The sequence below is a fragment of the Macadamia integrifolia genome, chromosome 10, assembly GCF_013358625.1.
Source record: "Macadamia integrifolia cultivar HAES 741 chromosome 10, SCU_Mint_v3, whole genome shotgun sequence".
Classification (NCBI taxonomy): domain Eukaryota; kingdom Viridiplantae; phylum Streptophyta; class Magnoliopsida; order Proteales; family Proteaceae; genus Macadamia; species Macadamia integrifolia.
In genome coordinates this window covers 11,068,878-11,083,998 of record NC_056566.1, presented here as the reverse complement: position 1 = coordinate 11,083,998, position 15,121 = coordinate 11,068,878, and the positions used below count along the sequence as shown (strand labels likewise).

Below are 15,121 nucleotides of genomic sequence, written 5' to 3'. Positions count from 1 at the left end.
TCGCCTGTTTGATGCAAAAATTTTTATTGTTTGTCCACTTTTAATGATGACTGATTGATTCAACATTATTTTACCCATTGTTGATTGTACAAATCATCATTATCAGTCCATCCAGGTATGATAATACACCCTGACATAAATTTTTTATAGCACATCGAACTGCTTAAAACAACCTACTTTATCTCCCTTTTTGACCAATCTCACCTAAGGAAAGAACATGAAAACCCTATTGTTTTTTCCATCATTGTCATAATTCACCATCAGGCCCTCGATGGGAACTAACCCTTGGAATGGTCTAACAATCACTTTGGAATAGCTGTAAACAAGGGTAGAGAACTAGCCTGCACAACTAGAAATGCATAAAGCCTTAAAGCTTAGATATAGCTACACTAACCAAGAAATATCAAGGATATGTTGGGGAACATCATTTTGTTCTTAATAGTGAAGTGCCAAAAATGGGTAGTGCTCCAATTAAGAAGTGTCCAGGTAAAAGAGAGGCAAAGTAGAGTTGTAAGACAGTATTTATAGGCAATCCAGATAAATAGAGACATTAAATGAATGTCGCAGATCAGCATTTTTACCTGATTCATATCTAAAATGAACTACTGTTTTATGAGCACATACCTTTAGTTCCAAAGGCTTCCATGATTTCTTTATGAATGAAGATAACAATGTCAACAAGCTTTCCCATGACCTGCAATGGATTCCATACAATTAAGCAAAAAATCATTAATGTTGACTACCATATATAGATTTTGTATGAATAATGTAGAAAGCTTATCTTGAGTGGATGCTGTAAGATTAATTCCTAATACTTTCAATGTTAAAAGTAAAGTGTTCTCTGACCTCCAACGTCATGACCTGTTGTAAAGTACCAACTTTGGAGTAAAAAGTTAACACATGAATACTTGACAAAATGCAAAATGGCTTCACAAGAATATGATAAAGGTGGTGGTAAATGATACAGCACTAAATACCTTGTCCAAATTGTTTGACCAAAGAGTTTTCTTTTCCAAGCTCCTCACAAGCTTTCTTTGGTGTTTTAGTTCACTTTGCAATATCATTAGATTCTCTCCTACAAAATCAAATAAAATTTCCCATCAATTAGAAATCACAATTTACTAGTTATAGAGATTATACAGGTCTTAGTATCAAATAGAGAACGTACCAATGAAATATATAGAAAAGAAATCCACAAAAAAATTTTGCATATTCTATCAAAGATAATGAAGTGAAAGAACATCATTAATATTAAGATTATATCATTGCAAACAAAAAGAAAAGAGATAAAAGATTGATTATAATTGAATATATTGACCCAACAAAGAGAGAGAGACAGAAAAGAAAATACTGTGCTAAGAGAATTTCAGAATGAGCATAAGAACATGTAATGAGAGTACTGACAGGAAAGTCTTTAGAGCAACAATCCAAAAATGGAAGACCATAGACAAGCTTATGTTGCTATGTCATTTCAAGTTGTTCAAGTGAATAAGGATTTTTCTTTAGTAGAATCAGACACTATAGTAGAATGTGAAAAATAAATAAATAATATATAAGCAAAATTCAAAGTTCTATAATAGTTATAGAGTTCTTACCAAAGTTCTAATAGGTAGTATTTCAATAAAATCATTATGCAACAGACCACACAACCAAGCTGTAGAATTCCAAGAATCTTGATGGATTCGAACCATCATACCCTAGGAAAAGTTCTAGGTGCTCTTCCATTTTTTATCTAAAGATTCACCTACAATCTAAAAATGTTAGATTTCAAGAGACTAAACGATGGATCATGGATTCATGACATGCAATCTTTATTCGAAAAGAACTGTTTTATCTTTTGAAGGATGAAAAAGATGTGCACTTCTCATTTGGGAGCAATGGTAAGGACAGAATCCATAAAGCTAGCCAAGGGATGCACTCATCAAAGTTTTGCCTCAACATCGTTGATGATACCCCATCATCATATCGCCTGTTTGATGCAAATTTTTTTTATTGTTTGTCTACTTTTAATGATGACTGATTGATTCAACATTATTTTACCCATTGTTGATTGTACAAATCCTCATTATCAGTCCATCCAACTATGATAATATACCCTGACATAAAAATTTTATAGCACATCGAACTGCTTAAAACAACCTACTTTATCTCCCTTTCTGACCAGTCTCACCCAAGGAAAGAACATGAAAACCCTATTGTTTCTTCCATCATTGTCATAATTCACCATCAGGCCCTCGATGGGAACTAACCCATGGAATGGTCTAACAATCACTTTGGAATAACTGTAAATAGGGGTAGAGAACTAACCTGCACAACTAGAAATGCATAAAGCCTCAGAGCTTAGATACAACTACACTAACTAGGAAACATTAAGGATATGTTGGGGAACATCATTTTGTTCTTAATAGTGAAGTGATAGGCATAGGTAGTGCTCCAATTAAGAAGTGTCCAGGTAAAAGAGAGGCAAAGTAGAGTTGTGAGACAGTATTTATAGGCAATCCAGATAAATAGAAACGTTAAATGAATGTCGCAGATCAACAGTTTTACCTGATTCATATGCTAAAATGTACTACTGGTTTACGAGCGCATACCTTTAGTTCCAAAGGCTTCCATGATTTCTTTATGAATGAAGATAACAATGTCAACAAGCTTTCCCATGACCTACAATGGATTAAATACAATTAAGCAAAAAATCATTAATGTTGACTACTACATATAGATTTTGTATGAACATTGTAAAAAGTTTATCTTGAGCGGATGCTGTAAGATTAATTGCTAATACGTTCAATGTTAAAAGTAAAATGTTCTCTGACCTCCAACATCATGACCTATTGTAAAATACTAACTTTAGAGTAAAAAGTTAACACATGAAGACTTGACAAAATGCAAAATGGCTTCACAAGAATATGATAAAGGTGGTGGCAAATGATGCAGCACTAAATACCTCATCCAAATTGTTTGACCAAAGAGATTTCTTTTCCAAGCTCCTCACAAGCTTTCTTTGGTATTTTAGTTCACTCTGCAATATCACTAGATTCTCTCCTACAAAATCAAATAAAATTTCTCATCGATTAGAAATCACAATTTACTAGTTACAAAGATTATATAGGTCTTGGTATCAAATAGAGAACATACCAATGAAATATATATAAAAAAAAAATCCACAAATAAATTTTGCATATTCTATCAAAGATAACGAAGTGAAAGAACATTATTAATATTAAGATTATATCTTTGCAAACAAAAAGAAAAGAGATAAAAGATTGATTATAATTGAATATGTTGACCCAACACAGAGAGAGAGACAAAAAAGAAAATATTGTGCTAAGAGAATTTCAGAATGAGCATAAGAACATGTAATGAGAGTACTGATAGGAAAGTCTTTAGAGCAACAATCCAAAAATGGAAGACCATAGACAAGCTTATGTTGCTATGTCATTTCAAGTTGTTCAAGTGAATAAGGATTTTTCTTTGGTAGAATCAGACACTATAGTAGAATGTGAAAAATAAATAAATGATATATAAGCAAAATTCAAAGTTCTATAATAGTTATGGAGTTCTTACCAAAGTTCTAATAGGTAGTATTTCAATAAAATCTTATGCAACAGACCACACAACCAAGCTGTAGAATTCCAAGAATCTTGATGGATTCAAACCATCATACCCTAGGAAAAGTTCTAGGTGCTCTTTCATTTTTTAGCTAAAGATTCACCTACAATCTAAAAATGTTAGATTTCAAGAGACTAAATGATGGATCATGGATTCATGACATGCAATCTTTGTTCGACAAGAACTGTTTTATCTTTTGAAGGATGAAAAAGATGTGCACTTCTCATTTGCAAGTTGTGTCTAGGTTTAAGAACCCATGGCCATGAGTGGCCATAAATTGGGTTTGCTGACCCACAAGATAAATGGATAATGTGTAGGTTGAGTCATTGGATCTGCAGGTCCTAATAATATTAATTGATTGTCCCTTCTTCCAGTCCATACGAAATAGCAAGAATTCTTTCCCAAAATAGGAAATTTTGCCAAGATTGACCAAAATATTCATGGCCAAGCTTCAATCAGGTGTTGATCTTGGGTTAGTGATATGATTTGTTGCAGGGGAGTGAAGGAGTTAGTTCTAGCCTGATTTTTAATGGCTGCAGTGTAGACTATAAGAGTTGAGCCCTAGTAGAGTATGAACAGTAACTGAGTGGCTGACTAAGTGAACCCATTGTGCCCTAAATAGTAAACTATTAAACTTAGTGTTGTCTCCTAGATTCATTAGTAAGTAAAAGAGCTGATTGACTGGTTTGAGTTGGGGAGGGAGTTACCACATCCATTGTTCAGTCCCTTCTTCTTGTGTTCAACTCCTTTTTGTGGGAATCTCGAATCCCAGTTAATATTTTTACTGTGAAGTAATATGGAAATCCATCGAAGTACCTTGGAGTTGGACAAAAATCAAATACAAATATTTTGAATAATTGAATTTTTCACTTTCAAGTGGAGAATGGATGGTACCAAGTAGATTATGAATTAATAATAGGAAGAAGAAGAGATAAGGCCAGGAGGGCCCCAATCCTCATAGGATTGGCATTCATCAGTAGTAGGATTGTCCTTGCAGTAGGCCTCCAGTGGGTCGGTATCCTCCTCCTTTTGTCTAGCAAGGCTGGCTGCTGCACTCACCTCTTCCACCTCATCCCATGCCGCTGCACACTCCTCGCTTGTTGGGTCACCTGCACATGCCTCCTCTCACCCTTTATGCTCTTTGTCACCTTCTCTGATGTCCTCTCTGGTGCAGTCCTCACTTACTTGCGACCACCTCCTCTCCCTCCCAAGTTTTGCTCTGTTTCATGTTCATGTTCTGTAAACTGCTAATTACTTGGCTAAAATTAAGTAAAAATAAAACTAAACAACAAATATATTCAAGTAAAATGTCAATGGAAATCAATGCACAATACTAATATCAATAACCAGTACATAATAGATAGATATAATAGTTTCTAATTTCAACAGGTTTGGAGTGCTTGGACCACCCAAGGCATTCAATGGAATTCAACCTAAGGGACTCAAAGTCTTCTGAACTCTAGAAATCAATCCCTCCTATTTAAACGACCCACTGCATTTCTGGTTTTTCTAGGCTATGGGTTTGAATATATCCTTGTTGAAGTAATGTTTGGAATACTTTAAAACAATTTACCAAGCCAACCTGAACTAGCCTAAAACAACCTCCTCATCCTCCTTTTTTATATCTTCTGCACCCCCTCTCCCAAAAAAAAAAAAGAAGAACAAAACTCCCCCAATCCCAAAGATCACAGGTCTGATCGTTTGTTGTGGTTGCCATAGTTTTTAAGGCGGTAAGACGACGGAAGCGTTTGAGGGTCTTTCGGAGCGCCATAGTTTTTAAGGCGGTAAGACGACGGAGGCGTTGCCTTATTGACTAAAGCGTTCCTGTGTAATATTTTTATAAAACCAATCTATGTGGCTCAAATCCTAGTTGAATCCTATTACTCATTTGTTAAATAAATATTAAAGGTTCATATTCATCCCATTGTAAGATATTCATCAAGAAAACAAATCAATAAAGTGAATAAACTAAGTTCATCTTCATCATTCATCAATCAATCATCAATCATCATAACATATTAAAATATAAATACATAATTATGAAACAAAATTATAAATATAAAGAAAAGAAGACATAAAAAATACAAGTATTTATTATACTTACCACTATGATGCCAAAATGAGTGCCTAAGCCCTAAGGTCATCCATTATATTTCTACTCCTGTCAAAGAAGAATGAAGCTCACCGCTATCGGAGCAAAATGGTCACCTAGATTAGTGGTTCTTCCTTGTTCCTTGATTCTTTCTCAAAGCCCTTTCTTAAAACCCTTGACAAAATCCAAACCCTATTTGTGAATCGTGTTTTTGTTTTGTTTGTTTTGGTTATTTTTTGTGGAGTAAAGCTGATCCCATGCATCTCAAGTGTTAACAAAACCATATACCTACCAATAAAAAATCTATATTTGGAATCTTCATCAAGTAATTTTAAAATGTGTTAGAAAAAAAAAAACCCCATAAGGTGCCACTTCATGCAAGGCAAAGCACTGCCTTACCATCTTTAGACCGCATCAGCGCCAAGGCGCTAGTAAGGCGACGCCTTAGCAGCGCCTTAAAAACTATAGTGGTTGCAGTTGTAGAAATTCCAGTTTCTAATCCAACCAATTGCCCAAGTTGGTTGGGTACACAGGAAAATTTATCTTTATAAACTCAAAGCACCACTCCCAAGTCCCAACAAATACACCAATTAGGTCAAGTCAGCATAGCTGGTTGATCACAAGCATCCAAGTTCTTACCCCAGAAAATCTGTTACTGACTACAAACACTAAATATCTTTCTTTCTTTGATTGTTTTCAGTTTAATACAACTCCATACAAAAACTTTCATTTGGGAAAAAAAAAAAAATTAAAAGAACTCCATACACAAACTATTTTTCTATCTAACATATTCCTGTTAACCATTGACCTCCTGGAATAATAAGATTGCCATCCATAAATCATACTTTTGATGTCTCAGAGAACATCCAAAAGACAATTAATATAAAAAACTAGCTACCCATCATAATTCATCACAACTCATGCCCCAAAACCCAACTTCATGGTCAAGAACACATACGAAAGCTTCCTTGGCTTTTCTTATAACATCCTCTGATGCCTTCTCAAGACAAAGTTCATACCCATGTTTTTAGGAACATCAGTTCATACTCATCAACCTATACCAATTTGGTTAATGTTTTTAACATATTGATGCAGATTATCAATTAAATTTTAAACATACAAGTGAATTTTGAGAAAAATATGATGACACCCTGTCAAACACATTTAACAGAAAAACAAATGTTAAAAAGCCATTATTCATGTTCTCAACTTGCAGAGAAAATGTAAAGATAAAATAAAAATGGAATCTAAAATGAGAGAAGGAGGGGAAAGGATGCCATTGGCTACAGAGTACCACCACCACCACTCGAACTGCAACAAGAATTTGTTGTATCTGCAATCTTTTAAGCAAATCAGAACAATATAAATGGGACATATTTAGAGTCAGCCACTATTGAGATAAAAGAACAAGAAAACAACATTATGAGCATTACCTTAGTAAATGGTCTATGCAAATTGACTCGAGTGGTACCATTCAATATTGGGAGGACCCACAAAAGAATCAACGACTTGTTATGATACTAAGATATGGCATATTAATATAATTAAAATAAAAAAAGGAGGGTAAAAATAAAGTATTACTGTTCAAATCTATTTGCATTGGTTGATTGGCAACTGGGTATTTGCATCCGCGGTATTTGCATTAACCTAACAGATTTAGAGGAGGATTTTTTTTTTCAATGTTAGTGATAAATAAGAAATTGAAAAACTACTATAATTATTTAACAATAACATGTGAAGAAGAAAGATAAAGACTCTCACCCTACTACAACTTGTCACGTTATGCCATATACCATTGCAACTCGAGCTATGGTAAGCCCTTCTGTTAGAGATATTCTCCGTGACTGACCTCAGATGAGAATTTTTAAGTCTCCCTCTCGTTGTAGAGCACTATCTCGGATCTATGGCAGAAGGACAGTCCTGATTCAAAGGTATGTCAATGCCGCAATGTGATCCCAAATTGAAAGTAAAAGACCCAACAACTGGTTCCAATTTCAACACCTCTTCTAAACCTTCACTCAAAACTTTTAGTGCAACATCAAACCTTTATTGGGAAAGAGATCCTTTAGTGGCTATCCGGTTAACAATGTCATGAAGTTTCCACATAGGTAGGGGTTGTTCTTCAGATGAGCCCTCAACACGTCCACTCCCACTACTATTATATAGGGCAGATTTGGGCCATCTAGGCAAAACATATTGTTGTGGAATCTGGGATCTATCAGTTTTCACATACACTTTAAGTATATGCCTGCAGAGTAAGCCTTTCTGCTCAAACATCTTGCAATCACAAGTGGTAATTTCGGCCTCTTGGTTGTCTAGCACATAGTACACATTATTCTCTTGATCCCCATCCATCGAAAACACCACGTACCTCTTAACTGAGATCTTCCAATCACACTGCTTAGCTCAAGACCAAAACATACATATCACTCCTCCGTGGTGAACACCTTTATCATATAAACATTTGCGGCTTGCTTCTCAATTTTATGGGATGTACGACAAGAAGGAGTTGAGGTGATGCAATCGAAGTCTACCTTAGCTTCTTTTTCCCATATTTTCTTAATAGCCTCTTCATATTGTGTCACAACTTTATTAATTGGGGTGGAAGGTGTGAAGAAACCTTTAAAGTAATTGTTCATTGACTCCACTCTTTGTGTCGTGCTCATACCAACAAAAAAAGAATCAACATAATAACATGACACCTAATGCATGCGTATTTTGTACTGCCTCCTCAACCACTTATGCTCCTTTAAATTATACTTCTGAATCATACTACGCCATCTCACCTCAAATTCAGATGGTGATTTTGAATCATTAATGCAATTTTTATTTACTGCTTTCAAATCTGCATATTTCTTAAATAAAGGCCTCATGTGAATGATCCTGTGCTTCTCCAAATGCCATCCACATAGCCGATGGACAGTAGATGGAAATATATGCCGGATAGCTCTTATTATCCTGGGATCTTCGTCAGTGAATATTGCCTTTGGATGAATGTTGTGCATTGCTTGAAGCCACGTCTGAAAAAACCATATGAATGAATCCTTCGTTTCATCGGCTATTAAGCCACAACCGAATAATATACATTGCATGTGATGGTTAACATCAGTAAATGGAGCGAGTGGAAACTTATACTTATTTTTATTATAAGTTGTGTCAAACACAATTACATCACTAAACTTCTTATATTGTTCTCGTGCACGACTATCTATCCAAAATATCCCTGTCAACTGTTGCTCCTCGTTGACACGGATTGCATAAAAGAACCCTGCATCTGTAGTGTGATTTCTATTTAAATAATTGATGGCTTGTTGATAGTCAATCCTTATAGACTTTCTACCCTTGGCCCTAAACATATTCCTACAACGGTCCTCAGTTATACCAACATGTTGCTCTCCACCGGCCAACTCTTTTAGAATTATCATTATTAGGGACTTTTTGACCCCACACCTCTGCAGGTGTTCCATTAGTTGCATTGTACTTCTAGTAACTTTTTGGTGTGACCGAATCTAAATGTATCATTCAGATTCACTGTTGGATGATTGTACTCTGTTTCACAAACATCCACCATCCATTTTCCATTCCTGGACTTGATCCTCATTATGGCTTCACATTTGTTTTTCTTTGTTGCACGAGGTGTATAATTCAATCTCCTCCGCCGCTTATCGTTACACCATTTTTCACCTTGGTTTGCACAAACAAATGACTTAACAAGGACATGATTATCAACTCTTGAGCGCTCCACCCTAAATTTTCGTACTGAAAAACTCATATGCCTTGCATAGCTGTTATAGTGGTTATATGCATCATCCTCAGTCTTAAATTCCATGCCAACAAATGGTTCCAATTCATTAATGGAAGTTCTTAATTGTGGGATCTGATCATCCCCTTTCAAGCCCAAATTAACGGCTTGATCATTGGTAACCTCCTCATCAGTAGACCCAGAAGATGTGCTACCACCACCATTTTCATCACTTTGAACATAATTATTTTCTTCCTCTTCGGGACTAGAATTATCATCATGCACATCATTTTCTTCTTCGTTGGATGTGCTATGATTCTCCCTCCCATCAATCAATTCATCACTCTGCCCAATTGTATTATGGTCCATTCTATTGTTTTCCAAATCAAATACTTCATATGCATATGAAACACGAGTAGTACCACTCGATAAAGGAACATGACCCACTAACGACTGCTCCTCTAACCAATTCCTTTTCATTTCCCCAAAAAATGAGTTATACTGCGGAAACCTGTGATAAAGATGACTAAATCATTTAATAGTGAAAAAAATAGCAATAATTAATTTTGTAAATTCATGAGCTTAATAATTTAACTACTTGTTTGGCTATCAAAGAAATTTGATTCATAGTAATTGAACAATGCTAATCTTCGCTAAAAACAACAACAACTATAACCATCCCTCGCACCAACCCACTACTTTTTTTTTTTTTATCAAGCTACTCACAGTTTCTACCTATATCATACATCTTCACTTTCAGTTCTATCATGAAGTTTCAATTCAAAACAGAGGTTAAACAGGAAAATAAAAACTCACTTTTAACAAATAATCAACTCAGGAACGAAAGATAATATAAAAATTTTGAAAGGTGGTAATGCTTACTTGTAGAAGGAAATAAAAACCACTTCTTCAATCAGGAAATTGGTAGAGCCCTATTCTGCTGAGCTGTTAAACACTAAACCAGTGGTACAAAGCGGAAGATATGAAGAGAGACAGACACATCTAGAAAGAGAGCAAGAGATGTGAAGAAAAAGACTAGGATTTAACAAAGAACTAAAGCAAGCTTGTGTAGACAGCCAATGATCTAACTACAATTGAAAAAAAATCAAAAAATAGTAGCAACAAAGGGATCTTATTTACAGTTAGAAAGAAAGAATTCCATATAGAACAGTAGCATGCAAGTTTTTGTCCATTTATAACCAAGTCTATTTTGCTACTGTTCCCATTGTGTGTTTTTATGGACCCTATATAACCCCTACTTGTGTGTAACTACAACATTCTTTTACCATTGAGCTTGATATACCAAGTAAAACTATTAGTCACATGTCTTCACATCATTCACAAAATATAAGTTAAAGTATAAGAGGGAATTGAGTCAGTTCCTTTAAATTTATCTTCTCTAAAATTGCACTCAAAGACTACCATTAGTTTTAATAAATACGTAAGAAGCTCTTCTGACTTAAATTAATACATAGAACAAATACATGCAATTTTTTAGAGAACAGAGGAACTCATTGCCTTGCCATGACTCAAATTAACATCAGAATTCCACCAAGTTCAACATTAGGATGACAATGCTGGAATTGAATATATCCTCCCAATGTACAAGAACAACAAACAACAATGTAAAGCTTCAAGTTGTCTTAAAAATCTTCAAAACAAAGGACATGTAGGTTTGATCTATCTATAAGAGGTCCATCATGGTTTCACTGCAAAAAATATTTAAATCTTATGATTTCAACCTACAAGCCTAAAGCTAGAAGCTTGGCATATCAATCAGTTAGACAAAGAGGGGCAATCATTAAAAGGAGAACCAGAGGAGAATCCATTACCAATTAGCAAGCAAACCCAATTAAGGAATATGTTGTGAAACAAGATAAACAAAATATGATGCATCAATTACTTTTAAAAAGGCATAGTGGTCTCCATTTCGAAACACAATTGTTTTTCCTATCACAATTAGTGACCTTATTCTCATTTCATCTAATTACAGTGGTTGAACCTAGAATAGTAACCTAATACATGCAATTTTCTATAGTGAAATGCGAAGGATATAATCTCCTTACCTTTACCAAACAGAGCCAACAGAGACTAATGGTTTTGTCCCATCGCAACCCTTAATTTATTTGCCCAATTGTACCATGTACATAATAGCAGCATTGATATAGCAGTTATGGTTGGCACTGGAGTTGGTGCTTCTCAAGGTGTACTGATCAAAGGAGGTCAGGCGTTGGAGAGTGCACATAAGGTCAGTGTGAAAGATTTGACATCAAAATCTATCACATCTAAAAATCAATTGGTTTCTAAAGAGGGAGAGAGATCATATTTTCAAGCAACAGAGGCAACAACTATAACAGCAAAAGAGAAGGGGTTCTACTTGCAGCAGTAAGTTGGTTATCCCATCTGACCTTGGCAAGGATTAGGAGCTTGGTCTATGCAGTTTTCTCACCATTGAGATTGGGAATGTTCTGCTCAGGAAATAAATATAAGCAAGAGATGAAATATAAATACATGAAAGATATGTTTGTTCAGTTCTTCATACCACAGAAGAACCCGGGAATCAATAAAGCTAAATTTCAATCATTGGGAGAAGATATATAGGCATTGAAAGGATGCATGGCTAAAATGACTGAAGAAATAAGCAGTTCAAAAGGGTCTATCTTGCCTTTAGATCAGTTTTATGTGTAAGCAAGCATTCCAGTCAATGCAATAAGATCAGTGATATGGATAATCATGCCACCCATAATAAGGGGAACCATTGGACTAGCACTTTCATTGAGCCCTTGTCTCTGTCACTCACACCAGCAAAGTCTTTTGCACTTCTTCACCTATGAATAACAGCCCTCAATTTTTCTTTAATGTTGTTGTTTCTTTTCCAAATAAATAAGGTCAATATAAGACTTTGCCTTGGGTAGAAGGTTATTGGGTTGAAAGGATCGTATGTGAAACATAAACCCCTGTTGGGCACCACTCAGCTGCCACGTGTAAACATCCTTCTTGACTGAGTCCTAAGCCTATTCCATCTAACTTGCACTCTATTCTATGGTTGCATTCAAACATTTGTGGGAAATAAATAGAAGGCTATTCGATATAGGAAATATGTTAGGGGGGAATGGGAAGGTTGTTCATGAGTGTTATTTTGCCCAATTAGCAGATCTCGAAGGGAAAGAAATAGAAGGCTATTCGATAACAATAAAGAGAAGATCAGATTGTAAAATCTATAGTTGAAGTCAAGAGTACTCAGCTCGAATTGAGATGAGTTCATGGGATCCAAGCTTGCCTCACTTTCTAGACCTAGACCTAGAGAATGGAAGTTATGTAAAGCTAAGGAGCAAGACTTCACATACATTCTGCATAAGCGTGAGTATTCTAAGCCATAATTGAGGGTTTTTTTTTTCCTCTGTTCTTAAAAAGTTCTTAATGACAGCATAGGTAGTTCAGCTTAGGAGGCATGAAATAATACCAAAAATTCAAAACCAAAACCAAAACCAAAACCACTCACTATCGCTAGTTGCCTGTTCGCATCGGGCTAGTTGACTAATTTTGCAGCACATACACCTGAGATGTTGATTAGGGAATCAGGAAAAATGCAAAATTTTAGCTTTAACTTGTAATTTCTGTTCACTTTCAAAAATGTTATGCATATGTATGTTGGATGGCTTGTATCAAATTTTTTGAGTCATGGGTGGGGGACTGAAACCATTATTTTCAAAGGATAGATACCTCATTGAATTTGAATAGCAGAGGACTTGAATCTCTCTCTAATGTCTCTGGATTTGGCAATGCATTCCTAGAATTTTGTGAATCATTGCTTACAGATTTTCTAAACATGAATTGAAAGAAAACTGAAGAGGTCAGAACAATAACAACCAAGTTTAAGCACAGTTACATTTGTGTAAATGCTAGCATGGCTATTCAACTGCTCAGGATAACTTCTCTTCAAAAATTCAACTGCTTATGATACAAACTTCAGAGGCAGAGGAGGGCGGAAGGAACTACTCATGGTATACGGTCGGGGTTAGAGACAGAAGGAGCTCATGGTGGGATACGATACCGTCCCCTAAATCCTTGATCCTAACAAAGGAATCATGTTATTGCAAAGGAAGGTATCAATGGGGAGCAGAAAGATAAGACAAAATCTTTTAGGAACAGAGCCAAGAAAGCACTTTCCGACACTTTTATTAGTCTATGCCCCTGTGGGCTTCCACCGTACGGTTGGTGCCGTTGCAAAGTTTTTGAACTTCTTTCTTTTCTGATTTTCTTATTATCGAAACCCCTAAGGTGTTTCCTGTAGTATTTAGAAAAATAAAAAAATTGAAATTCTGGCTTTCTTGCTTTGCTTGATTTTGCAGCAGTAAGTTCATAACAAGTGAAGGTGAATACATGATTTCTATGTTTTATCTTCTGTTTCCATGGATTGCTTGGACCCAATTTGTGTGAACTTGCATTGTGTATTTTGAACCTGAGAAGTTAAAAAAATTAGTGAGAGGAAGACGGATCATGTAGAAAGAAAGCAATTGATGGAGAGAGAAAAAAAAGGCTGGAGAGAGAGAAATCAGCTGTCATTATTCTACTCTTTGATTATTTGGAAGGGAAAAAGTTGGAACGGCTACGTACCAAGTGAGGCTGCCACTCACTCATGTTTTGACCATCACAGTAGGTTAAAGATAAGAATGATCATGATCTCTCCACCCAAAAAATTGGGAACTTGTTACAAGATAGAAAATTAATTGATTGTTTAGATTAATTCTTATTAAATGGACGGTTTATATTAAAAGAAAGTGAAAATAAGATTGCAATACGTACGTGCTGCTACCACTCGCTCTTATTATTATTACTATTATTATTTGCTTAACTATAATTTTTATTTCTCATCAAAAAAGTTTTTTGGGTGGATATTTTCTAATAGATGCGAAATATCTGCTATGTGGTGTGTTAGACAAGTTCAAATCTCATGGATGGCTAGAGGTTAAGGCTTTCTGTTCACTGTGTGTATTTGATCCGATTAAATTTTAAAATTTGAAATATGATCAATCTAGCCCATACATTTTTATACCTATTGATTGAAATTGCCACATAACCATACCTTGTGGTACCATTGGTTGGACCATCAAGAGTCTTTTCTAAACCAAGACCATAGAGAATTTCAAAGATGAGTATCAAATGCTCTAACCATATTGAATCTTTATATACTATTACAAAATCTTAATTCTTAGTCTCTTAAAATATTTTGTCTCAATTGACTACACAAATGTAAATGGATAATCGAAAACTGAATTCAATTCATATTCATATCCATTCACAGGTGTTCGAATCTAATTGAAGGGTATTCAGATCCAAATTTGGATAATTTCGAAAATATTTCCCAATTCAAATAGGTATCTAACTAATAATGAAAAAAATAAAGTAATTACTGATTTTGAAGTTCCTGAAGATTCGACAGATTTTAGAGATCGAGAAAAAGAGTTAAAACAACTTAGAAACATAGATCGAGAACTAATCATATCCATTGAGAAAAGAAAGATCCGAATTACATAAGTCACATCCGAAAAATATTCCAATCCGATCACATCCGATTCATATCAGTTTTTCAATAGGTGAAGTCTAAAACACGTGTGCCGGGAACTACGGATTCCCCATACTATCCATTGTCCTTTTAACCATTTCTCTGTGTTTGA

General features: G+C 35.2%; 1 protein-coding gene across 1 annotated transcript; it reads right to left on the bottom strand.

Moving 5' to 3' along the window:
• Nucleotides 1–302: 302 nt before the first annotated feature.
• LOC122092188 (protein FAR1-RELATED SEQUENCE 5-like) lies at nucleotides 303–9,126 on the bottom strand. Its single transcript, XM_042662530.1, has 6 exons — nucleotides 8,488–9,126; nucleotides 2,592–2,661; nucleotides 978–1,075; nucleotides 847–861; nucleotides 625–694; nucleotides 303–349 (listed from the first exon to the last, which is right to left on the bottom strand). Exons 1-6 carry the CDS (start codon nucleotides 9,124–9,126, stop codon nucleotides 303–305), a joined length of 939 nt encoding a protein of 312 aa, XP_042518464.1.
• Between the last annotated feature and the right edge of the window lie 5,995 nt (nucleotides 9,127–15,121).

What these genes read in the sequence shown, in the direction of transcription:
- LOC122092188 (XM_042662530.1), bottom strand. Translation starts at nt 9,126, where the DNA reads ATGATAATTCTAAAAGAGTTGGCCGGTGGAGAGCAACATGTTGGTATA. An exon ending in GGAAGCCTTTGGAACTAAAG is followed by an intron (nt 1,076 to 2,591) that starts GTATGCGCTCGT and finishes TTGATTTTGTAG; the next exon opens with GAGAGAATCTAATGATATTG. An exon ending in GGAAGCCTTTGGAACTAAAG is followed by an intron (nt 350 to 624) that starts GTATGTGCTCAT and finishes ATGCATTTCTAG; the next exon opens with TTGTGCAGGCTAGTTCTCTA.